Source organism: Mirounga angustirostris, unplaced genomic scaffold (genome assembly GCF_029215605.1).
Source record: "Mirounga angustirostris isolate CCGP_5_RB_7025 unplaced genomic scaffold, mMirAng1.0.hap1 SCAF_11, whole genome shotgun sequence".
Lineage (NCBI taxonomy): Eukaryota > Metazoa > Chordata > Mammalia > Carnivora > Phocidae > Mirounga > Mirounga angustirostris.
In genome coordinates, this window is record NW_026991719.1 from 33,686,262 (window position 1) to 33,713,854 (window position 27,593).

General features: G+C 38.2%; 2 protein-coding genes across 2 annotated transcripts in view; one reads left to right on the plus strand and one right to left on the minus strand.

Annotated features, from left to right (window-relative positions):
* The window catches only part of TSPAN7 (tetraspanin 7), a 125,327-nt gene that overhangs the window by 16,411 nt on the left and 81,323 nt on the right, over positions 1-27,593 (plus strand). The window lies entirely within an intron of this gene.
* On the minus strand, positions 13,062-13,455 carry LOC123842311 (small ribosomal subunit protein eS24-like). Its single transcript, XM_045871674.3, has one exon. It carries the CDS (start codon positions 13,436-13,438, stop codon positions 13,118-13,120), a length of 321 nt encoding a protein of 106 aa, XP_045727630.1. The 5' UTR covers positions 13,439-13,455; the 3' UTR covers positions 13,062-13,117.

Here is a 27,593-nt window from a genome sequence, read left to right on the forward strand (position 1 = left end):
CTGCTTTGTATGTTGTATTTTTCATAAGATAGTCCTGGTCTGCAGAGGTAGCTAGCCTGACAGTTTTTGTAAATGGCTTAGAACAGGCAGCTCTGAATGGTGGCTCAATGAGTGCGTTGGGGGCCTTTGATTTGGTCTAGATGACAAATGGAGGTGAAATGCCCTTCTCCACGTTATGCCTTATTTGCTTGGGGTATTTAGTTTTTAAAGAAAAATGAAAAAATTATAGTTGATTCCTCTACATCTGTCATAAATTCAGAGTTTATAAGTTGAGTAAATATAAATTTTATATACATTTACTAATACATGCATATCTATAATGATTATAAAGTATCGCTTTCAGATTTTTAAATTTTGTATAAATGAACCACACTATGTTGTGAAACCTGTTTTGAAACTTGCATTTTTTGCTCATCATTGTTTGACATGTTTCCACATTGATAAATGTGGCTCAAGTTTAGGGGCTGACAAAGTATGGCCCATGGGCCAAATCTAGCCAGCTACCTCTTTAAGTGCATAAACTAGAGCTGCTTTCACACCAAAACAGCAGAGTTGAGTAGTTGCACCAGAGACTGGATGGCCCAGAAAGCCCACGATATTTACTGTCTACAGAAAATATTTTACAGAAAATAGTAAATATTTACTGTTTACAGAAAGTTTGCTGACCTCTGATCTAGTTCATTGTGTGGATATATCATTATTTATCTGTTTTCCTGCTCACTGGGGGCACTTCTTTCCTGTTTCTTTCTAAGAAGTGATGCTTTAATGAACATTGGTGTGTATATATATGTCTTCTTACCAGATGAGTGAGAGTGTTTCCAGTGTAGCATATTGATCATGAAACAATTAAGCTTTTTCTATCGTTTGGTCCTGTTCTCCATACTTAGCAAAAAAAAAAAAAAAAAAAAAAAAAAAAAAAAAAAAAAAAATCCAAGGCAGACAATGACCCTGTTAGCTGATAGGTATGTTATTTAGTGGCTTGAGATAGAGAAGATATTTTTTATTGTTGATTTAAATGCTTTTTCTCAAAGTGATTTTTCTTGCTAAAGAGGGAAAAGCACTGAGTGATCCATGTGGAGCAAAGGGAGAGTTACAAATGGTCCTGTCAGCAACAAGGGAGTACCCCCTGTATGCAGTTAACTCTGTTAGGCCATGGTGATGTTGTTGTTACTATTTAGAGCTGCTCTTGATTACTGAGCATTTACTAAAGAACAAGGAGAGTATTTTTTTTTAAAGATTTTTATTATTTTTATTTAGTTGAGAGAGAGCAAGAGAGGGAGAGAGCAGGAGCAGGGGGAGGGGCAGAGGGAGAAGCAGACTCTGTTGAGCACAGAGCGCAACACAGGGCTCGATCTCAGGACCCCAGGATCATGACCTGAGCCGAAGGCAGAAGCTTAACTGACCGAGCCACCCAGGCGTCTCGGACAAGGATAGTATTAAACACTTCATGTGCATTATCTTATTTAATTCCCATAACCTGTTGAGGTAATAATTACTGTTCCTCATTTTGAGAAGAGGCAGCTGGACTAGGGCAGGCCCAAGGTCATGTTTAAGTGAGCCTTCAGTTTGGACCTCTCTACCTGCACTGGGCCTGGTGCTCATCCAGCAGGGCCCAGCTCTCCATGGTAGACCTTTGAAGATGGGTTAGAGAAAGGTCAACGTTTACAACTTCAGTGGGAGTTATTATCTCCTATGGTTCTTTTGTAGAAAACTGAGACCAGGGCCATCTTTTCTCATGTTTTCCTGTCCTCTCAGCTCAAAACTCCAGTTTCTCAAGTGGGCATTATACTGCTCCACAGGTAAGTGGTGGGGGCCGAAGACTGTCTAAGGGATCCTAATGTCAGGCGCAGAGCTCTTCCTGAACCACTGGGCAACTGCCCATTTACTTCTCAAGGGCTGAATCTCTAATTGTCTTTGTTGCTCTTCAGTTTATGGCCATGGTGGGCAAGACATAAGAAATCCTGAAAACTTTCATGGGGATAGTCTTGCTACTCTCATTAAACAAACAAACATACATATAGATGCCTACGAGACTACATTACTGTCCCAAACTGCATGGGTATTATTTGTCTTGCTGCTGTGAAATATAGTAAAGATGTGAGCTTATCTCTTATGGCTATAAGCTCCCAACCACTTTGAACAAGACAGAAGCCAAGTCATGAAAAGCTGCTGGAGATGCAGTTTTTTCTTTGCTTTAAAGAAACAAAGCTGAAAGTAGCGGGAATCATCAGGCCTTTTCCTATGGAGCTGACACTAGCTTTAATCCCCTTACTTTTGATAGTTGTACCACATATGAATGTACTCTTAAATAGCCTAGTACTTCTCTTTTGTTTTTGTCTATCTTTGAACATTATGTACTTTGAGTAATACTCCATGTGTTCAGTGACTTCTTTCACTTAATGTGTAAGATCCATCCATGTTGCTACTTGGGGCTAAGTTTATTCTTTTTCATTGTATGAAAAAGTATATGACTACCACAAATTATTCATTCTGTTATTGGACATTTGGGTGGTCCTCAGTTTGCTTTTATGAATAATGCTGCTATGAATATTCTTTTGTTTCCTGTTGAACATCTGTGAAGATGTAGGTGCATCTTTAATTTAAAAGATGCTCCTAAAGTGTTTTTTCTAGTCGTTATGGCTGGTGAGAATTCTAGTTGTTTCATATCTTCTCCAGCACTTGATCTTGTTAAACTTCTCAATGTTTTTCCAGTTCGGTGGATATTTAATAGTATTATGGTGCTTTTAATTTGCATTCCTCTGGTTAATAACAGGGAAGTATATATTTTCATTTATTTGTTGCCCATTCTTGTAATCAATTTGGGGGCCATATTTCATTGTCCCATGAAAAGACATCTTCGGGTACCTGGGTGGCTCAGTCGTTAAGCATCTGCCTTCGGCTCAGGTCATGATCCCAGGGTCCTGGGATCGAGCCCCACATCGGGCTCCCTGCTCCGCAGGAAGCCTGCTTCTCCCTCTCCCACTCCCACTGCTTGTGTTCCCTCTCTCGCTGTCTCTCTCTCTGTCAAATAAATAAATAAACTCTTAAAAAAAAAAAAAAAGAAAAGACATCTTATTTTTTCCCTAACTCCTATGCTTTGAAAGATTTAAAGCTTTTTAAAAAAATTTTTTTGAGTATAGTTGGCACACAATGTTACATTAGCCCCAGATGTACAACATAGTGCTTCACCTTCTTTTTGTGTTATGCTATGCTCACCACAAGTGTAGTTCTGACATCATACAACGCCCCCCTCCCCTCTGGTGAGAATGCAGAGAAAAAGGAACCTTCCTGCTGTGTTGATGGGAATGCAAATTGGTGCAGCCACTGTGGAAAACAGTATGGAGGTTCCTCCAAAAATTAAAAATAGAACTACCATATGATCCATTAATTCTCCTACTGGGTATTTACCCAAAGAAAATGAAAACACTAATTTGAAAGATTTTTGATTAATAAATTGCATTTTTAAGAATGTTTTAAAAATGTAATTGCTTGCATTTGAATGCAATGTATTTGTATATGATTTTGGAATACAAATAATAATTTATATACAATATGAACATATGTAATTATTAATCAGGTCATTTATTCATCTGACTGTGCTTGTTCCTTTGTTTTTCTAAGCCTTGCAGCTGAGCACCACTACCTGGAGCCTTGACCTAGGCATTTTTTTTTAAAAGTTCTGAAAATGCCCACTGGGCCCTTTTTACTACCTTCGGTTCCCCTTAGTGGTCTGGAGACCAGGCATTGGTCTAGAAACTTAGGTTTCTTTCATCCGTCATCTATGTGTCTGATAAAGCATAAATGTCTGTTGCTTTGCCTCCGTTGGCAGATTTGGGAGCTGTGCAGTATTTAATATTGGGAATGCTTTGAATATTTTTAATCTAAATTCTTTTGGGGGTTATTTCCTTGAAATATATTTCCAAATGTGGAATTAGTAGTAAACATCTTATTTTTTTTAACCTGGTATCTCATATGTTAGGAGATGAACAGATCACACTAGCCATTGACCCACAGTGTGTCTTACAGCCTTATTTCATATGCATTTTGTTAGTTTAGTTAGTAGACAGATGTGGTATGGATTTCTCTTTTAATTTGACTAAATGTTGAACTTAGGGCCTTGATTTTTAAACAGCCAATTCGTTGAAAAATCATTTATTGAAAGTCCAGTGTATCTTTGCATCCTGTCCTCAGAGTAAATAATCAGTGCTTTAATCCCTTTATGTTCTACTGGAACAAATTGCCAATTTGTGACATTATTGAGTTGGTCAGTGGGGATGATTTATGGCTATGAAACCTAACACATAAGTTAAGGATGACTTTTAGAAAAGAAAAATGTGCTTGAGATATTTCCAGGTTTACCTGTGCTTATTAGCTGTGGAGGAAGGCATTGATAGTATTGATCGCCTGTATATGAAAGTGTCTTAAATAGAGTGTTGAATGACTATATTTTACACCCAAAACTAATGGAACATTGTATGTTAACTAACTGGAATTAAAAGAAAAACTTAAAAATAAGTAAATAAATGTTCGGTAGAGTTCACCTGTTTAAAAAAGAAAAGAAGAAAGTGTCCAAAATAACCTGGAAGTCTTGAACATTCTCCATTTTTTTTTTTCCTCTGGGACTGTTACCTTTCACCACTAGCTTTCACCGAATTTCCATAATAAATTCTTATATAATGGATCCTTGTTATAAGGATGTAATGCAGAGGTTCTCAGCGGGAGGGGGGAGGTTTGCCCCCACCCCCCTCCCCTGGCGAACATTTGGCAGTGTCTATAAACATTTTTGGTTGTCACCTAAAAGGGGAACGTGAGGCTGAGAAACCCCACTCTAGGCTAAGCAAATTTCTTTCCCTCAGTTTCCTCCCCAGTCACTGTTGGTTCCATGTTTTGTGAGTGAATTATCTGTTCCCAGTTATGTTCCACTTATATGCAATGCAATTTGCCAATTTTAAGTGTGTGATTTGATGAATTTTGACAGAAGCATACCATTGTGCAACCACCATTGTACTCATGTTTAGTATGTTTAAATTTTAATTCTGTAGCTTCAAATATGTATTCATTAAATAATACGATATTACGGGGCAGAAAGAAGCTTGAAGTAATTCAGGGACTGATGGGTAGCTTGTGACTGATAGGTAGAACATATATGGTAATCCATGAAGAACGCTACCGTTGAGCTGAGTTCTGAGTTCTACTCCATTTTAATATGAATCTAGTGGGTGCTTCATTTTACTTTTTAGTCCTCTGAATGATTGGCTTAGGGGAGAGTTGCTACAGTGCAACATCAGAAACCTGTATTAGCCTCTATCACAAAGTACCGTTTTAGGTCCACAAATTTCTAGATTCCTTTGCATTTTCGGGTGGGGGGGGTTTGTTCATGCAGGTTAAAATAAAACTGGGTGTTTGAAAGCAAACCCAGAATATATACTACTGTCTTAAAGGATAATTTCCAGAATGTTGGCTACTTTGCTGGTTAAATTTAACCTCAGTAAGTAGTAGCAGTTGTCTGCGGTAAAGTGAACGGAAACCCTTGCTTACAGTGCTGAACCTCTTTCTTAGAGGGAGAGCTTTGCTTTGACCACTAACTGCTGTAATTGGAGCTTGGGAGACGATTTGAGAGGAGAACTAGAGTTATACGTGAGTCTGAGCGCTTGGCAGGTGCTTTCTCTTTTCCCCTTTAGTTCCCTAAATGGTATTATGGTAATATGGTATTCATATTCCCGGTTTCATAGGGAGTTTGTTAGTGTGTCTCAAGGAGAAACACAGGAAAGTTAGTCGGGAAGGTGGTCAGCAGTTACTCTCGATTTGTGTTCATATAATGAGAATATAACAATTCTTTTTTTTTTTTTTAAAGATTTTATTTATTTATTTGAGAGAGAGAGAATGAGAGACAGAGAGCATGAGAGGGAGGAGGGTCAGAGGGAGAAGCAGACTCCCTGCCAAGCAGGGAGCCTGATGCGGGACTCGATCCCGGGACTCCAAGATCATGACCTGAGCCGAAGGCAGTCGCTTAACCAACTGAGCCACCCAGGCGCCCCGAGAATATAACAATTCTTATAGCAAAAAATGAGGTAAGGTTTGGAGCATTGCAACATTTAGAGGCATTTAACTACATTTTAATACTATAGGTTATGGCTCAGAATAATCATAAGAATCTTGCTGGTTTTATTTGTGGATTTAATTTAGGCAAACTATCAACAGTACCAAAAAGATACTCTGTGAAAAGGAAAAAAAATGTACCCACAAATTTAAAATGCTGTGTTTGCTGGTTTTCATCTCTTGGCCTTATGCACTAATCAAGAATTGCTGGAGAAAGAAGTCATGTTGAACCATTCTGCCAATTCCACCATGTAATCTTGGGATGATTTGTGTCACTCCTCATGGTAACCTGAGTATTTCGGAATACTCATGATGAATAGAGTCTTCCAACTTGAGAAAATCAGGACTCTTTTGGAACAACATTTCAAATGCTAAGAAAAGATTTTTCTGTATGGATGTTTGTCCTCAGTTCCTTCTTCCATGGCCCGGGACGCCATCTTACTCACTGGCAATCGAGTTCCAAGAGTGAGTGTCTTGTCCAGAAGAAGTGATATTTTGGAGTGGCCTTATCTTTGTTTTGAAAGAAGGCATTCATAGAATGATCCCAGTTTATTTTTGATAATGGACTAGAACAGGGACAAAAATCTCAGGCATTTAAATCCCCATTTGTCCCTGCTTCTCTTCACTGCTTATAGCCTTCTCTACCACCTACTTTCACTGGCCTTCTTGACAGGGAGGGTGTTTTGCTAATGGATATGTAGTTATTTAACTCCCAGGCCGAGGCTAGGTTAGCGTTAGAAGGGTGGATTGGATTTTCTGAGTTTAGAATTTCTGTTTGATGGTGCTCAAGCCTTGTAGTTGGTTAGCTACGTGATTGGCACAGAGCCACTAAGAGATAACAATTTGGTGAAAGTGCTTACAGAGCAGTGTAAAACTTTTATTTTATTTATTTTTTAATCTGGAAGAGCATAACAGATTTGGAATCCTGCTATACTAAACAGATTGCGTCCTGATGTTTTTCATTCAACTAGAATTTTCCCATGTCTTTAAAAATTCTTTAAAAATAGCATTAAATGGTCATGTATTTTTCTATCCTGAGGTTCATTTGTTCAGCAGTTTTTCTGCTGTACCATATATAGGTTGTTTCTAGTTTTTCACTAATATAAGATTGTGATTAGTAGTTTTGAACTTAAATCTTTGGCTTTGCATTTCATTATTTGCTTAAGCTAACTTCATTATGGAAGGATTAACTATGAATGTTTTTAGATATTGAAAATTTTTGCCGGAAAAAAGCTTTCAGTAAGGATGTTTGCCAATATCCTCCTGCTAATTGCCTAAGAAAATGTTAATTACAGCACACTCCTGCCACTGACAAAGATTTAAAAACATTTTGGAATTCATAGTTTTAAAAAATGAGTAAATTATATGTGTGTGTGTATTTAACTATAAGGTAAAATTTAAAAATCTGTTTGTATTTTATGAATTGTCTTTTCTTTTACTCTGGCCATTTTTCTATTACTGGTGTTTTACTGTTTTGTAAGAGTGTTTATACATTAAAGCTATCCATCCATTTTGTGTGTGTGTGTGTGTTGCACATTACCTAATATGTCATTCTTGTAATTTAGGAGATAGCTATATAAATTATGAATTTGATAAAATAAAAAGTAAACTCATATATAGCTATAATGCTATAGAAAAGGTATTAATGCCTCTTTACTTCTCTATAAGGACCTGACTGGGCATAATCCTAAAGGCATTGTGGCTGAGAATTTGTGGTCTGATCTGGATTCAGCTTTTCTCTAGCACTTTCATGACCCCTCTGCCCCTTTTTTCTTAATTGCCTCGCACCTCATGAGCTGGCTACTTAATTGTACTAAGGGCATCACTCCTAATTGCAGGAAGTTATTAGTCTTTGCTACTTACGATCTTGATCAAAGTTTCCTAATACTGTCTTTTAATCTCTAAGTTTTCTCAGTTGTGCGATGTCATGGGTATGTTTATTGGGGATGGCTCACGTCTGTTAGCCTAGCCATGAATGCTTCAGATAGTTGTTGCTCTCAGCAAGTTTGTACTCCAATGGTGGGGAGCATGCAGTGAACATGCAAAGAAAAGGTAGAATTTTGCCACACGTATTTGTTTGCTTGCTTGATGATTTTTAACAACTTTATTGAGGTAAAATCGACATACCGTAAACTGAACCTATTTAAAGTGTACAATTGAAATTTTTGCATATGTGTGTACCTGGGCAACTATGACCACAATTAAGAAAGTGAGCACGTCCATCCTGCCAAAAGCTTCCTGTGCCCTTGGTAATCTACCATCATGCTACTTCCCATTTCCCATTCTCAGGCAACTACTGATCTGCTTTCCATTACTACAGTTTGGATTTTCCAGAATTTTATAGACATGCAGTCATACAGTATATATTTTTTTGTCTGGCTTTTTTCACTCAGCACCATTATTTTGAGATTCATCCATGTTGTAATGTGTATTTATTTCATTTCCTTTTTTTCATTTCAAATGTCTTCACTTTTATTCCTGAGTAGTTTTTCATTAAATGGATGTATCCCAGTGTGTTTACCCATTGGTTTGTTGATGGACAGACATTTGTGTTTTTTCCAATTTCTGGCAATTAGCAATAAAGCTGTTATGTATATTTACATACAAGTGGTTCTATGGACATGTGCTTTCATTTTTCTTGGGTAAATACCTAGGACTGCAATGGCTGAATCATATGGTAGGTATCTGTTTAACTTTTCTAGAAACTGCCAAACTTGGTCTTCAAAATGGTTGTACTGTTTTACATTCACATCCACAGTTCCAGTTTCTCCATATCCTCACCAACACTTGGCATGGTAAGTTTCTGAAATTTTATTTGTTTTCATAGATGTGCAGAAGTATCTTGTTGCAGTTTTAATTTGTATTTCCTTGATGATTAATGATGTTGGGCATTTTTTGTTCTGATCCATTATTATTTTATTGTGGTAAAATACATATCATATAAAATTTACCATCTTAATCATTTTTAAGGGTTCATTTTAGTGACATGAAGTACATTCACATTGTCATGTAATCACCACCACCATCTATCTATAGAGCTCTTTCCATTTTGCAGAATGGAAACTCTGTACCCATTAAACAATAACTCCCTGTTCCTCCCTTCCCCAACTCCTGGCAACCACCATTTTACTTTTTCTCCATGAATTGGACTACTCTAGGGACCTCATGTAAGTAGAATCACACAGTATTTGTCCTATCGTTTATCTCACTTAGCACAGTGTTCTCAAGGTTCATCCATGTTGTAACGTTTGTCAGAATTTCCTTCTTTTTTAAGGCTGAATAGCATTCCGTTGTATGTATATATCACTTTTTTTCATGTGCTTATTTGTATCTGCATATGTTCTTTGGTGAAGTATGTGTTCAAATCTTTTGCCCATTATTTTTTGGAGGGTTATTTTCTTATAATTTTGTGTTCAGAGGTCTTTATATTTTTTGGATACAAGTCCTTTATTAGATATGTGAATTTCAAATATTTTCTTCCAATCTGTGTCTTGCTTTTCATTCTCTTAACAGTGTCTTTAAAAGAGCTAAAGTTTTTAATCTTGATAAAGTCCAATTTATCATTTTCTTCCTCTAAGGATCATGCTTGTGGTTTCATATCTGAGAAATCTTTGCCTAACTGAAGGTCACAAACGTTTTCTCCTACGTTTTCTTCTAAAAGTTTTACACTTTTATGTTCTACATTCAGGTCTATAATCCATTTTCATTTGGTTTTTGTGTGCAGTACAAAAAGTAGATCAAAGTTAATTTTTTTTGGCATGTGGACATCCAGTTGCTCCAGCACCATTTGTTAAAAAGACTTTTCTGCTATATTGCCTTTGCACCCTTGTTGAAAATCAGTTGCCTATATTTGTGCAAGTCTATGTCTGAAATCTCTGTTTTGGTTCATCTATTTGTACTTTAGTACCACACTGCCTTCATTGCAGAACCTTTATAGTAATTCTTGAAATCAAGCAGTGTTAGTCCTCCAACTTTGTTCTTCCTTTTTATTCCATTTTGTGGCAGTGATTATAGAATTAGCATTAATTCTTCCTTAAATATTTAGTAGATTTCACCAGTAAAGCCATCTGGGTCTGGGGTTTTCTTTGTGGAAATTTTTTAAACTATCAATTTAGTTTCTTTAATAGATATGTATCTATTTCAGCTTTTCCATTTTTTGAGTGAGCTGTGGTAGTATGTATCTTTCAAGGAATTAATCCATTTCCTCTAGGTTATCAAATTTATTGGCATAAAGTTTTTAGTAATACTCCCTGATTATGCTTTCTTTTTTTAATTTAATTTAATTTTATTATGTTATGTTAGTCACCATATAATACATCATTAGTTTTTGATTTAGTGATCCATGATTCATTGTTTTCGTATAACACCCAGTGCTCCATGCAGTATGTGCCCTCCTTAACACCCATCACCGGGCTAACCCATCCCCCCACCTCCCTCCCCTCTAAAACCCTCAGTTTGTTTCTTGGAGTCCATAGTCTCTCATGGTTTGTCTCCCCCTCCAATTGCCCTGCCTTCATTTTTCCCTTCCTTCTCCTAATGTCCTCCATGCTATTCCTTATGTTCCACAAATAAGTGAAACCATATGATAATTGACTTTCTCTGCTTGACTTATTTCACTTAGCATAATCTCCTCCAGTCCCATCCATGTTGATGTAAAAGTTGGGTATTCATCCTTTCTGATGGCTGCATAATATTCCATTGTATATATGGACCACACCTTCTTTATCCATTCGTCTGTTGAAGGGCATCTCAGCTCTTTCCACAGTTTGGCTATTGCAGACATTGCTGCTATGAACATTGGGGTGCATATGGCCCTTCTTTTTACTACATCTGTGTCTTTGGGTAAATACCCAGGAGTGCAATTGCTGGGTCATAGGGTAGCTCTATTTTTAATTTTCTGAGGCACCTCCACACTGTTTTCCAAAGTGGCTGTACCAACTTGCATTCCCACCAACAGTGTAAGAGGGTTCCCCTTTCTCCACAACCTCTCCAACATTTGTTGTTTCTTGCTTTGTCAATTTTTGCCATTCTAACTGGTGTAAGGTGGTATCTCAATGTGGTTTTGATTTGAATTTCCCTGATGGTTAATAATGATGAACATTTTTTCATGTGTCTGTTAGCCATTTGTGTGTCTTCTTTGGAGAAATGTCTGTTCATATCTTCTGCCCACTTTTTGACTTGATTATTTGTTTATTGGGTGTTGAGTTTGAGAATTTCTTTATAGATCTTGGAAATCAGCCCTTTGTCTGTAGTGTCATTTGCAAATATCTTCTCCCATTCTGTGGGCTGCCTCTTTGTTTATGCTTTTAATATTTGTAGAATTTGTAGTGATTTCCCCCCCAAACTTCTTGTTGTAATTTGTGTTTTCTCTCTGTTTTTCCAGATCAGTCCACCTAGAGGTTCATCAATTTTATTGATCTTCTCAAAGAGCAAGTTTTTGGATTCATTGATTTTTGTCTGGGTTTTGTTATTTTGGGTTTTTCTTTTTCTTTTTCTTTTTTTGGTCTTAGTGATTTTGACTCTGATCTTATTTCCTTTCTTCTACTGACTTTGGGTTCAATTTTCTCTTGCTTTTCCAGTTTCTTAAACAAGAAGCTGAAGTCATGGATTTGAGACCTTTCCTCTTTTCTAATATAAGCATTCAATGCTATACATTATCCCCTAAATACTGTTTTAGCTACTTTTCCAAATTTTTAGTATGTTGTCTTTTCATTTTCATTCAGTTCAAAATTCTTTTTAACTTCACTTTTGGTTTTTTTCCTTAACCATGGGTGATTTAGAACTGTGTTATTTTCTTTCCAAATAGTTGGGGGATTTTTCAGAGATCTTTATCTTATTGATTTCTAAATTAATTTCTTTGTGGGAAGAGCATACTGTATATGACATGAATTCCTATTGAGATTTTATAACCCAGAATGTGGTCTTGGCAAATCTTCCATGTGTGCTAGAAAAGAATATATATTTTGTTCTTGTTGAGTAGAATGTTCTATGTATATCAACACTGATAATGTTCAAAATTTCTATATCCTTAACTAACTTTATCAGTACTTGTTTTATCAATTGAAAGAGTCTTTTTGAAATCTCCAGCTATGGTTCTAGACTTGTCAAATTCTCCTTGAAGTTCTGTCAGTTTCGCTTCATGTATTTTGAAGCTCTTTTCTTAAGTGCCCATGTGATAAATTGAGCCCTTTTTCATTGTGAAATGACCTTCTTTATCCCTAGTAATATTCTGTGCTCTGAAATGTACTTTGTTTAATGTTAATATAACTACTCCAGTTCTTTTGACTAGTGTTAGTATATCTTTTTTTATCCTTTTACTTTTAACCTATTTGTGTCTTTATATGTAAAGTGTGTTTCTTATATTCAGGATACAGGTGGGCCTGCCATCATGAACTTTATTTTTTCCAATTTGACAATCTCTGCATTTTAACTATTTAGACCACTTACATTTATTTTTTTAAATATTTATTTGAGAGAGAGAGAGAGAGCACGTGCATAAGCAGGGGGAGGAGGAGAGGGAGAAGCAGACTCCCCACTGAGCAGGGAGCCCAGTGCGGGCTCCATCCCAGGACCCTGAGATCATGACCTGAGCCAAAGGCAGACACCTAAGTGAATGAGCCACCCAGGCGCCCCTAGACCACTTACATTTAATATGACTATTCATATGGTTAGATATAAATCTATTATTTTGCAGTGTTTTCTATTTGTCCCACCTAACCATTATTCCTTTTTTCTGACTTACTTTTGATTATTTTTTTATGATTTTTGGCCTATTAGATGTAATTCTTTGGCCTATTAGCTCTAATTCTTTGTTTTGTGATTTTATTGGTTGCTTTAGGGTTGATGTATACATTTTTTTTTAACATTCTTAGTTTAGTGATCCTCTCATGAAAAATCTGCACAACCACCACAGATAAAGCCACTGCAGCATCTTTACTCCTTCTGTTGTCCAATCTCCAGCACCAACATTGGCTTTTGCAGTCCCCCTGACTTTCTTCACTCTGTTCTTGTGTTCCTTTCATTGTTTTCTTGATGTCTTTTTCTTCTCATACAGGCCATGTCTTGCAAGTCTGTGTTTGGGTTCATTTTTCTTTGTATAATCCAAGGAATCATAAATGATGCCAAAGCCGGTTGTCTTGCAACCACCAAAATGGGTTCTGAATCCAAACACAAATATGACATCTGGTGTGGTCTTGTACATTTTGGCTAGTTTTTCCCGAATTTCTGTCTTAGGTACTGTTGCCTTTCCGGGGTGAAGAACATCAATGACCATCTGTTTCCGCTGAAGTAGTTGGTTAGTCATGAACTTCCTGGTCCGGATAGTTACTGTGTTGTTCATGATGGCAGCCAAGCTTCAAGCAGCCGGGGAGGAAAAGAGCTGATGTATACATTTTTAACTTACCAAGATCTACCAGGATAGTATACCACCTCACTATTATTATAAGCACCTTATAATAGTATACAGTACTTCCGTTTCTCCATTTCTAGCCTTTCTTCTTTTGTTTTACACATTTTATTTTTTGTATGCTTTAAACACCACATTACATTGTTGTTATTTTTGTTTAAACAGTCCTATTTTAAAGACATTTAAATAATAAGAAGAAATCTTCTATTTACCCAAGTATTTATTTCTAATACCCTTCATTCCTTTATGCAGATCCATATTTCCATCTGGTATCATTTTATTTCTTTCTAAAGTACTTATTTCAACATTTTTCTTGGTATAATTTTGCTGGTGATGAATTCTTCCAGCTTTTGTGTGTCTGAAAAATTATTTCACCTTTGTTTTTTTTTTTTAAAGATTTTATTTATTTATTTGACAGAGAGAGGTAGAGGCACAGCGAGAGAGGGAACACAAGCAGGGGGAGTAGGAAGGAGAGAAGCAGGCTTCCCACCGAGCAGGGAGCCCAATGCGGGGCTCGATCCCAGGACCCTGGGATCATGACCGGAGCTGAAGGCAGTCGCTTAACCAACTGAGCCACCCAGGCGCCCCTCACCTTTGTTTTTGAAAGATATCTTTGCTGCTATGGAATTCTAGGTTGACAGTTTTTAAATTTCTGTATTTTAAAGATGTCTCTCCTTTCTCTTCTTGCTTGTATTTCTAATGAGAAATATGTCATTCTTATCTTTATTCCTCTACGTATAATATTTCTGTTTTCTCTGCCAGCTCTTAAGATTTTTTCATCATTAGTTTTGAGCAATTTGATTATGATATACTTTGGTGTACTTTTCTTCATATTTTGCTTGGGTTTTGTTGAGCTTCTTGAATATGTAGGCTTAATGATTGCACAAAATTTGGGAAATTCAAGCTAATATTTCTGTCCCACCCATTTTGGGTTTTTTATTGCAGACTCTTTCCTGTCCCACCCTTCCTTGGTTTCTTTTATTGCAGAATGGCATTTAGAAATTAGGGCTTGTGCCCTAGGGGTGCTCATTTGGTACTGGGATGTCATTGCTTCTAGGCCTTCCTAGTAGTTAGGACATACATGTAAACATATACTAACTATGCAAACACGTATATCAATATCTTGTCTTTTTTCATTCTTTCATCTTTCTGTCTTCCTTTCTTCTCATCTATCTGCCATCTATCTATTTATCAAGTCATGAGCTCATACTGAGCCTCTGATTCTAATCCAACACCACATGGTTCATTCCAGTCCTTTCTCTAATGGTGAGAAACCTGGCTCTCATTATCTATAATATATGTAAATATATTTACTTCTTTAATCCTAGTATACACTAAAGTAGAATCAGAATTGCTAACCCAAACCCTTGAGAGAAACATTTACTGGCTAGAGTATAGTTCTCCGTACAGTTCTTTTTTTAAAAGATTTTATTTATTTATTTGAGAGAGCAGGAGAGAGAGAGAGAGAGCACAAGCTGGGTGAGGGACAGAGGGAGAAGCAAGACTTCCTGCTGAGCAGGGAGCCTGATGTGGGGCTTTATCCCGGGACTCTGGGATCATGACCTAAGCCAAAGGCAGACACTTTTTTTAAAATTTTATTTTATTATGTTATGTTAATCACCATACATTACATCATTAGTTTTTGATGTAGTGTTCCATGATTCATTGTTTTCGTATAACACCCAGTGCTCCATGCAGTATGTGCCGTCCTTAATACCCATCACCAGGCTAACCCATCCCCCCACCTCCCTCCCCTCTAAAACCCTCAGTTTGTTTCTCAGAGTCCATAGTCTCTCATGGTTCATCTCTCTCTCCGATTTCCCCCCCTTCATTTTTTCCTTCCTTCTCCTAATGTCCTCCATGCTATTCCTTATGTTCCACAAATAAGTGAAACCATATGATAATTGACTTTCTCTGCTTGACTTATTTCACTTAGCATAATCTCCTCCAGTCCCATCCATGTTGATGTAAAAGTTGGGTATTCATCCTTTCTGATGGCCGAGTAATATTCCATTGTATATATGGGCCACATCTTCTTTATCCATTTGTCTGTTGAAGGGCATCTCAGCTCTTTCCACAGTTTGGCTATTGTGGACATTGCTGCTATGAACATTGGGGTGCATAGCAGACACTTAACCGACTGAGCCACCCAGGCGCCCCAGTTCTTTTTTTTGTCTTAAATCAAGATATTGTTTAACACGATTACTAAGACTAGTTCTTTTCTTCCCCATTCCATTCAGTGTGGTTACTTATTCACTTGTGATACAATTGGGTTGTTTTGTTAGTGTTTGGATTTCATTCTGCTGTCTTCCCTTAAAGCACACACATCTTGGTTGATTGTAACTATTTATATTGTTCATATGTGAAGCTCCTTTTGTCCCTCTGTTCCCTTGAAGAATTTCTGATTTGTATCAGAAAATAGAAGCTTTTCTTTGCATTTCCTTCCTCCCATGGTTTTGAGTGAAGCAAAAATAAATTTATAACGGAATGCAGGTAAGGACTTTTCCCAATGTGTCTGGTACTCCAAGTGCATTTTTTCTAATATCTAATCTTCATCCCGTGAGCGTTAGATTCCTACAGTCATTGCCTCCTCTTCCTTTAAATATCTCTTTTCATAGAGCACTCTTCCATATGTTCTGAAATGTCCTTAATTTATAGCTTGAGCTGAGATTTTTTTCACTGAAGTGTAATTATCTGCATTTTATCTTTATCTTGTCGAGTTTAAAAATACAACAAAACTGGTGGTACATTCATGATACATAGTCAATTGAGGACAGTTATTTTTTCTTAACTGCATTTGGTATCATGTGTGCCGAAGAAACTTGGTTTAAAGAAAGAAGATAACTGTGGATAGTTTTCAAGTGGCATGAAAAATCAAACTTGCTGCTGTGGTGGAGAACCCCTATGTTTGGTCTCAGATGCAACTTTGACTTTTTAAATTGTTAAACACAAACTATCAAGTTGGACTCAGTGGCCTGGAAGGATCAGTCTCGAGTATCCCAAAGGCCTTTCTTACTCTCTGCCTTCCACAAATGTCTGCCCCACTGAGGCACCAGTGAACACATTCTTCTTTTCATCTGCTCTGTTGTTATTTTTGTAGTTCTGCAAATCTTTGTGAGAGACCAACATTCCTTTGGATTATCTCTTGGAAGTCAAATTTCCACTAGGGCCTTTACATCAAATTGCTCTTCTCACAGGCTCTTGGGTACCAGATTTCCTTCCACAAAGGCAGGTTGCGGGATATGCACTTCTACTGCCCTTTATTTCCCCAAGTCCTCTCTGATTTATAGTGTTATCTGGGGGTAAGAGCACAAAGGCAATGAGAAGCCAATGCCGTTATCAGCAGATAACAGCTTCCGAATAATCCCAGCCCTTATCTGCCTGTTAAACTGGACAAGTGGTGTTTTGGCCACTTGGGTCAGCTGCCTGCAAATGAAGTAGTCTGTACCTTTCAGATGCTTGTCCCTTTACTTCCTTAACACTGCTAATGGTCCACTGGGAGAGGAGAAAAATAATCTTAACTCTGAGGTCTTATTTGAAAAATAATATTGAGATCCTAACATACTTTGTTTTAATTTCTTTACACCACCAGTAGACTCAGGTAGAAAAAATGAACGGCATTACTTACTCTAGATTATTTTGCATGTGGAACTGTTGATATTCAGAAAGCTTAGTTACTTTTTAGTTTCTATCACATAATCTTAAACTGAAGTGCTTGTTTTTTTAATTGCTGTAACTCTTGTCTGTTGGGTGTAGGTCAGTGTTGGGGCTGATGAATTTCTTGAGTAGCTTTGGAACTCAAAGCCTGTGCAGCATTGGTATCAACTGGGACTAGCTGGAAATGAAAAATACTCGGGTCTGACCCCAGACCTCTTGAATCAATTTTCATTGTCCGCAAGATCTCTAGGGATTCATGAGCACAGTAAAGTTTGAGAATCCCCAACCTAGAAGATGGGCAATTTGTTTAGGAATCAGGACATCTAGAATTTATTCCTGGTTCTTTTCTTTTCTTTTTGTTTTTCTCACATTTAAAAACTGATTTATAGCTGGGTTTTTCCAGGCTCACAGGAGATGAGCAGAGGGGCCATTTAGATATGATGTCTGAAGAGACACTTTTGAACTCCTCAGGGAAAAGCACATAACTAAAGATTTGGCATTGTTAGTGACTTACTCTGCCTACCCACTAAAGTACCTTTTGATACCTTCAGGCAAGGATCTCTTAGTGATATAGTGAATCCTCATTATTCATGGATTCTATATTTGCAAATTTGCCTACTTGCTAAAATCCATTTGTAACCCCCAAATCACTACTGCCTTTGCAGTCATGCACAGAGTAGCAAAAAATTTGAGTCACCTGATGCATACATTCCCAGTTGAGGTTGAACATGGCCATGTTCTGCCTTCTTTTTTAAACGCTCATACTGCAAACAAGTATCCTTCCCATGGTCTATTTAGTGTCACATTATTCACATTTTTGTGCTTTTGGTCGCTGATTGTAGTGCTTAGAATGGCCCCCAAATGTAGTGCTCAAGGGCCGGCTAGTGTTGCCAAGGGTAAGAAGGCTGTGTGTGATGTGCCTTGTGGAGAAAATACATGTGTTAGATAAACTTAAATGAAACATGAGTTATAGTGATTTGGGCCATGAGTTTGTGTTAATGAGCCAACAATATATATTAAATAGGTGTCTCTCAACAGACACACACATAAAGGAAGGTTACATGTTGACTGGTTGACAAAATTGTGTGACCCAAAGTTCTCAGGAATCTAACTCTGTATTTCCACTAGGAGCAGTAGGTCTGTGTCAATTCAATGTCTGTGGTGACTTTATAGAACATAAGTGCTGTGAATAATGAGAATCAACCGTATGGGGATTTTTTTTGTTTTTTTGTTGTTAAAGAGTTTATTTATTTATTTTAGAGACTGTGAGCAAGCTGGCATGGGGGGCGGGGGGAGAGCAGAGGAGGAGGGAGAGAGAATCTGAAGCAAACTCCCCACTGAGTGTGCAGCCCAATGCAGGGCTTGATCCCATGACTGCGAGATCATGACTTGAGCCCAAACCAAGAGTCAGACACTTAACTGACTGAGCCACCCAGACACCCCTCAACTGTATGTTTAAAAAACAATTAGACTAGCATCCTGACTGGGCATCATTGTCTTCTTTATGGATGATGAGGAGACGAGTTATGAGAAATTTAGTTGTGGGGTCCCTGGGTGGCGAAGTTGGTTAAGCGTTCTTCTCTTGGTTTTGGCTCGGGTGATGATCTCCATGCTCAGCGTGGAGTCTGCTTAAGACTTTCTCTCCCTCGGGGGCGCCTGGGTGGCTCAGTCAGTTGGGCGTCTGCCTTCGGCTCAGGTCATGATCCCAGGGTCCTGGATCGAGCCCCGCATTGGGCTCCCTGCTCGGCGGGAGGCCTGCTTCTCCCTCTCCCACTCCCCCTGCTTGTGTTCCCTCTCTCGCTGTGTCTCTCTCTGTCAAGTAAATAAATAAAATCTTTAAAAAAAAAAAAAAAAGACTTTCTCTCCCTCTCCCCCTGGAGCTCTCTCTCTCTTTCAAATAAATAAATCTTAAAAAAAAAAAATGAGTTGTACTCTGTGAACACAAACTCAAATAAAGATACCTGGTAATTTACACACAAAAAATTTACTTTACCAATATTTGGAGGCTTTCTTGGAATTGAAACAATATGATAGGGAGGCTTTTCTCTTCCTCTAGGTGAGGTTGCATTTTTTTAGGCATGGCATGTGAAATAATTGTACTCCAGTTGCTTTTAGACCACCAATTTTTTGTGTGTTAAGCTCATTTTCTTTTGGCTCTGTGTCTTCTTTTTCAGTCAACTTTGTTGCATAAATATTATTGAAATCTATGTCCTGCCCTCCTGGATCCATGATCCTTGTGGCTGTGTCAGTCCAGGTCCACATCTTGTATTTCCTGGATCCTAGACTAATGTTCCAACTGCTCTTACCTCCACACCCCACCCTCCAGTACAGCCCACTTTCTACTACAGCAAATCTGATTCTATCCCACCACTGTATGAAATTGCTCAGTGGCTCCTAGTTACCTTGGGATAAAGTTCTCAATACTCTGAGATGACCTCTGACTTCCTTGCCACTGTGCTTGAAGATCCCTGACCTCTTGAAGCTCTCCCACCCCTGTGCCTTTGAATGATCAGTCCCTCTGCTTCTCTTTCTTCTTCATCTACCAAGCAGTCGCCTCTAGGTCTAAGATGCTGAAAGTTACCTTTTGTATTGGGATTGTAGATTAAAAAAAATTTTTTTTCCTCCTTCCATTAGGCAGTGAGAACCTTGATGGAAAGGAACGATTTTGTTCAGTTCGGTGTGACTAGTGCCTTTTCTAGGAGTGTATGGCCATGAGGTCACTCGAAGTATTGAGTAAATGAGAATTTAGGGGTGAGTCTGATCTGATTAGTGTCATAATAGACTGGTTTTGTATCAATAGCCCTGATCTGTGCCAGTTCTTATATCACTAATCTTCAGGAAAATCCAGTGTAGAATACATAATGAATGTTTAATCGTAGAAAATACAAAAAAATTTGAGGGTGATGAGATTAGCTATGAAGTACAATAGCAACTTGTTTTATGTGATCAGTTCTTTTAGAACAAGTGAGTGATGCTTAGTGTGGCATTTGTTTGTTAAGAAATAAAGAACATAGAATGAATTAATGCAATAAAATATTGATACCCTAGATTTTAATTCATCCTTTTCTTGATTCATACAATGAGTAATATATAGCAGTCAAAATAAATTAACTACTGCAATGAAGAACACCATGGGTGAATCTTATTAATATAACAAATGAAAATAGGTCCCTCAAGATTACATGATAGGTATATATCGACTTTCAATGCAAGATTCCAGATAGTGGTTACCTTGGGAGGAGGGAGGAAGGGGATGGGGATAATCACATTAATCACACAGAGAGATTGTTCATATTCTAGTATCTATGTTAGGTTGTGTGTGTGTGTGTGTGTGTGTGTGTTTATATAATAACCATAAACAAGGCTGTGAAGAGTAGTCATGAGCCAAAGATTTTGATTAATATGACTTATCCAATTCTCTTTACCTGAGTTCCACACTTCTAAAAAAATCCCGATTTGGAAATGTTAGGGGAGCCTCCACCCCATTATCCTCTCTTAAAGTGAACCAATCACATATGTAAGAATTCTTAAGTATTACATAGGGGGAAAAAAGCAAATAAAATGACCAAACATAAAATGTAATGTTAATGGTAAATTCAAAGACAATAGGCATTATGAAAAAGAGAAAATAATGGGAACAATGCACCAATGGCCCATCTTGTTTGAGTCAATCGAGTACTGGAGATGTGGAGATGAATTACAATCAGCTTTAATGGAGTCCCCCATTTTGTGGTGCTTGTATTAGCTTGTCCTACATTTTCTTGGCAGCAGGAAGAAAGCACAGGGCACTACTGAAAGAAAAGCAACTCTGTGAGGCCCGTGAGAAAAATATGCATCCTATCTCTTCCTGTGGCGCACCACAGAAAAAGACCCTTGTCTTCCAGTTTTATGAGAAATGCCCTCTGTTGGAAAATGATTTTGTTTTGCATTTCTCCCAAGAGCACTCACTCTCATGCTCAATTTCTCATCAGTCGCGCCTTCCCTTTTCTGCTAGAATCCTTGAAATCGCTTTCTAGTAGCAGTTGGTGCAAGACAATGTGCATTTATTGTGGTGGCAGCCTTTTCTAGTTTTCATGCCAGAATGTCTGCCTTCACAATGAGCTAGTTTTAAGGCACTTTAGATTTCAGCTGATTCCCAGTATCAGATGTGAACAGACAAAATTCTATGTGAATTCTCTCTTTTGGCAGAAGCTTTAGTTACCCTCTTGGTGGAGTCCAAAGAAAGGAGTCGAGGGTTGCTTGGATTCCTAAGTCATTAAAACAAAACAAAACAAAACAAAAACTCTATCATGAGGGTCTCCTGGTCTCCTTGGTGATGTGACCATTTTCCTCCTGGAAGAGCTATTCCATGTATTTCTAGTAACAGCAGGAGAGGCTAGATATTTGGGTAAGCTGTGTACCCAGCTGGAAAGCCTAAGTACACAAAGGCTCTTAAACTTCCCTTGATCTCATTTTTTTTCTCCCCAACCCCCTACTTTCTTGTTTTGTAAAGCAGAGAAATGGAAGGCCCACTTGTGAAAAGCACCTCACTTAAGGCTCAAGCCGCCCCCCCCAACTTCTCTTCTGTGGCCCTTTGTTCTGTTTCTTCCATCTGCAAGGGAAGCTCTTAAGCTCCGCCAGCTGTTTGTCACTTCCAGAGATACGATGCTCTTCCTGTCACGTCTGTCCAACCCCGCCAAGAGCGGCATCTTACTGTTCGATGACCTATAAATAGGAGGCCCAAGTATAATTTAACCATGTTTGTGTGTTGCCCCAGCGCCGTTCCTTTTGTCTCTGCAGCTAGCAAGTGTCAGAGACTTATTACCTGAATGAATTTGGGGGGATTTCGAGCTAAAAGTGATACTCTTTTTGCCCAATTAGCAGGAAAGCTAATTATGCTTTGTGTGCTTTCTTTTCTCTCTTTCTTCTTTCTTTTCTTTCTTTCTTTCTTTCTTTCTTTCTTTCTTTCTTTCTTTCTTTTTCTTGATTCTCTGCTGTGGTCCTTTATTTGCTATAGTTTGTTGAAATCACAGTGAGAGGAAATTCGCTTTGTGTGTTTTCTAATAGCAATAGGTATCATCTCTACATTGTCTCCCATCTCCCAGGCCAGCCTGGGCTGTCCCCATCCCAGCACTGGAGTTCCCAGAAGCGGTGCACGTGCATGCCTCACGCCTCTGTCTACAGGATGTTGGCCAGAGTCCCACTAGTCAAAAGCAGTCACATCACCAAGCCCAGAGTCGTTGTGAGACAGGATATGACACAAGGGCTTGGGTAGGAGGTGTGACTTCACTGGGGCTGTTGCTGTAATAGTCTCCCACAGTGGACTTTTGAGTTGCCAGATGCTTTCAGTAAAATGGAAGCAGAGCTGCTGGTTGCTGGGATGAAGGAGGAGAGCTGAGGGTGGAGGAAAACCCAGTTTCTGTAGTAGCGCGATGAATGGGCTTTCTGAATGAGAAATTCTAAGACAAGGGGATTTTTATGAAAAGTGTCTTTAGCATTAAAGCCCATTCACTTTTGTGAATCCTTGAGAAGAGAAGGCACCAAAGGCAGTGAATAAATGTAAAGACTAATAGATCAGTCTACATAAAAATGAAGAACTCTTATATGGCAAACACTGTGAATGAACAAGGAAAACACAGCTGGGGAAGTTATTGATAATACACAAAGGGGAAATATTCCTAAAAATTAACAAAGACAAATACGCCAGTGGGAAAATCAGCAAAGGTCACAAAGAGGATATTTACAAAAGAAGAAATATCAATATGCACATGGCTGCCAATAAACATTTAAGAAAGCATTCGTTTTATCCAGTAATCAAAGAAAGGCAAACAAATATAAATTTCTGACAAATGTCAACTGCTGCTATATTTTCCTAGCACTTCTAGAAGAGAAGGGTAAGGGAATGCAGAGACGGGTAGAGGGAGTTGCAGTTCTAGAGAGGGCCTCTCTCCGGGGTGGTGCCATGGGAGCAGAAGCCCAGATGAAGTGAGGGCACAGGCCACGTGCTCTAGAAGCATTCCAGGCTGAGGTTAAGAGTGATGCTGAGGTCCTGGGGTGGAAGGAAGCAGTGGGAAAGCCAGCTAGTGTGTGGCTGTAGCCACCTGAGTGGGGGAGTAGTAGAGAATATGTTGAGATATGTGTATCTATATCTATATCTATATCTATGTTGAGATATATAGATATGTATGAGGCATTCAGACACATTGTGTGATAAAAAAAAAAAAAAGAATGTCAGAGCGTACAAAATGGGAGAAATTTTTGCAAACCGTGTATCTGAAAAGGGACCTGTATCAAGAATATATGAGTAGCTTTTAGAAGTCAATAGTAGAAAGGCAAATAATAGAATTAAAAAATGGGCAAAGGGTCTGAATAGAGCTTTCTCCAAAGCAGATACCCAAAAGGCCAATAAGTACATGAAAAAGGCTTGATATCATTAGCCATTAGGAAAATGCAAATCAAAATAACACTGAGATCCCACTTCCCACCCACTAGAATGTCTATAAAAAAAGACAGAAATACCAAGTGTTGGCAAGGATGTAGAGAAATTGGAGTCCTCCTATATTGCTGGTAAAAATGCAAAATGGTGCAGCCACTGTGGATCACAGTCTGGCAGTTCCTCCAACACTTAAACATGGAGTTACCATGTGATCAGGCAATTCCACTCATATACATACGCCCGAGAGAACTGAAAATGTACTTCCGGGGCACCTGGGTGGCTCAGTTGGTTAAGTGTCTGACTTGGTTTCAGCTGACGTCATGATCTCATGGGTTGTGGGGTTACTCAGCGGGGAGTCTGCTTGAAATATTCTCTCCCCCTGCTCCTCCCCCTGCTCATGCTCCCTCCTCTCTCTCACTGTCTCTCTCTAAAAATAAATATTAAAAAAAGAAAACGTACTTCCACACAAAAACTTGGGCAAGAACATTCACAGCAGCATTATTCATAATAGCCAAATAGTGTAAACAACCCCAGTGTTTATCAACTGATGGATGGGTAAATAATATGTGATATGTGCATGCAGTGGAATATTATTTGGCAATTAAAAGGCATGAAGTACTGATTCATGGTACAACACAGATGAACCTTGAAAACATTATACTAAGTGAAGAAAGCCAGTTGTAAAAGACCATATATTGTATGATTCCATTTCTATAAATTGTCCAAAATAGGCAAATCTATAGAGATAGAAGGTAGATTAGTGTTTGCCTAGAGTTGGGAGGATGGGGAGATTTGGGTGCAACAACTAAGGGGTGTGAGGTTTCTTTAATGTTGCTTTAAAAATATCCATATCTTATGCATTTAATGAATCTTTTTAAAAAGGAAATATAAATAGGAATGTTTTAGAAAAATCAGTGATAAATGGAGAATAGAATTTCAAACAGGCAGCACCTAGCTCAGCTGAGGAGGGGGAGGGGTAGTCGGAAAATGTGCAAGATAAAGCATTAGTTGACTTTGGTCTTGGTACTGGTAAGAGCCAGAGCTATAGCCTTCTGCAAGGTATTAGTTCGGAGGTTTTAGGTAGATCTTTTGGACCAGGAATCTGGAATCCAAAGTCCATGATACTGGTAGTCTACAACCTAGAGATGATGAATGCAGAAAAAGACATCTGCCCCCAACATTTCTCTGTCATAAGAGAAGACCCCTTTGTGAAGATGCACCTAAACTGGAGCTTGGAATATATTTTTTGCCTAGTGGAAGCATTTATTTTTTATTTCTTATTGAAATTCAATTTTGTTAACATATAGTGTATGATTAGTTTCAAGGGTAGAATTTAGTGATTCATCAGTTGCATATAACACCCAGTGCTCATTACTTCAAGTGCCCTCCTTAATGCCCAACACCCATTTACCCCATCTCCCCACCCACCACCCCTCCAGCAACCCTCAGTTTGTTCCCTATAGTTAAGAGTCTCTTATGGCTTGCCTCCCTCTCTGTTTTTTATTTTTCCTTCCCTTCCCCTATGTTCATCGGTTTTGTTTCTTAAATTCCACATATGATTGAAATTTTTAAATTATTAAGTTTTTCATACTATCAGTTTTATTGTAAATCTATTGTGATTAGACATCTAAGACCATTTATAACATTGCATGAGGCAATGTGTCCAGGTTTCAAATAAATGATTTAGAAGTGATCTTTTGGGAAGCCAGCTTTTTTTGTGAGATAGAACTAGCTACAGTTCAGAGCACCTCTCTGAGTCTTGGTGTGGATATAGGTAAGAACAGCCTGAGAAAATAAGATAAGGAGCTCCAGTTCTTGTAGATTCATGCATAGTCAAATTCCTGTTCTAGTGTTTGCCATTCCAATGTTCTGGGAGCTAAGGTCGGAGTCTGCACTTTAGCTTGTTAAATGTGATTTGCATGCAGTTGACATCTCAGGACTCTTGCGTATGATGAATTTCATTAATCCAGAGATTTGTAAAAAGAGTTTGAATTAAACCCTTCTTCATGCTCCAGAGACTGTATTGGGCTGTTCTGTATTGGTTGCCACAGTTTCTCCAAGTGTAGCGACGTAAAAAGGAAAAGACACATAGGGATGAAAGATAATCCAGAGACCTGAAGGTACAATATTGCAGATCCTAAAACAGGGAGAAAATAAGGAAGCTTTATTTCGATGTCTCACTTAGAATAACTGCTTTTTCCCTCTAGTTTTGTGAAGACAAACAATTAGACTCACGTGCTTCAGTTTCTTACTCTGTAATAGTAATTTTCAATTAGATTGTTGGCCTTACGTGTCTGGAGAGCTCATAAAACTGCAGATACCTGGACCCCACCCCTAGAACTTCTGGGTCAGTACGTGCACGCTGGGGCCAGAGAATTTGCATTTCTAGCAAGCACCCATGCAGTGCTGCTGAACAACCCCACTGTTAGTAGCATTCATCTTTAAAACTTAGAAAGCCACTTTCAACTCTAATATTCTGCAATTCTGTGATTTCATGTTCTGACATCTGAGGCATATGTTTAGGACCAGAAGTGAGCGCTGATCCTTGAATTGCAAGTCTTTAGGGACTCACTTTCTTCCTGACCCTTCCTGCAGAAACCAGATCAGAGCCGTGCTTAGTGTCTACAAAAGGACTGGGTTTTGCTAATTTTACTTTTGAGAGAAAAAGGTGGGGAAGAGAAGCCAATTCTGAATTGGAACTAAGATTACCAAGTGAGTCTCAAATGGCTTCAAAGCTCAATCTTTTTGTTTCCTAAGTATCCCCAACCTCTGGCATCTCCTGAATCTTCACTGACTTAGCCTGTCCATCCCTGGTGGGGAAGGATCCCAGCCTTTAGGAAATTCGGGAGAAATGGAGGAATAAAGCAAAGGGAGGAAAGATGAAGAGGGCAGAGGGTTGTAAGAAGTAAGTCAAAGTAAATTGGGGACACTAAGCTCTTAGTTCTTTTAAATATTTGTTCCTTATAGGCAATTCACACTTCCAGGAAAGTTCCAGAGATGCCATTTAGGGAGAACAAAGTAGGGTATATTTTATTATTTACTATGTCTTTATTGCATTTTAGTTTTGAATTTTTTCATATCTTATTCATTCATTTAATTGTACCAGCCATACATAATTAAATGATTAGAAATTACTCCCAGAGAAAAATCCCCACAATCCCATTAATCAGAGATAACTTCCTTTAACTTAATATAGCTTTCCATGCATTTTTCTAATATTAGTATCCTTATTTTCTACACAGATGGAGTCCTGCTACCCAGTAATTTAACCACCTTTTTTTTCCATTAACTTTATTGCAGATACTTTTCCATTTCACTCAATACATGCCATAGGACTCCATTGCATGAATATACCATCCTCTAGTAACCAGTGCTCCATGATACTTTTGTTCCCTTTTTTTGCCTTTAAACAATGTGATGACCTTTCTTGTGTGCACGTTTTTGCCTGTGTGTCCAGTTAATTTCCAAGAATAAATCCTTAGAAGCAGAATCCTGGGTCAGAGGATATACACTCTGTGAATGATTTTGATACCCATGGAGAAATGTTGGGCCTGTTTACACACTCTCTCAGCAGTGTCTGATTAGTAATCTGCATGTTTCAAAATGAGTTTTTATTCTTTTTAAGAGGCTACTTCATGGCATTAGAGAATTTAAGTGTGGGTTTTTGAATGAAAGCATTAGCAAGCTGAACATATTTGAAGTGTTGCTGGTGAATATTATTTAGAGCTCTCTCGACACAACTGTATTTAGGAGTTGCACGTATGAAAATATCTTTCCTCAAATGCTATTTGATGTTTATTCTTGCACTTGAAAAGCTCATGCAGCCAAATATCTGTTCACACATACATTTCAAGACTATATTCAGTTTTGATCTCCCGTTTTAAACATCTTTTAGAATTAATGGATTTCTGTGCATGGTGCTTGGCATACAGCTTTTTTTTTTTTTTTAATTAAAGTTAGAAAAAATTCAGGCACCTCTGTTTCCTACAACGGGACAGAGAACCCTTTGAAAAAATA

Excerpts from the sequence above, each read along its gene's own strand:
- LOC123842311 (XM_045871674.3), bottom strand. The coding sequence starts at position 13,438 with ATGAACAACACAGTAACTATCCGGACCAGGAAGTTCATGACTAACCAA.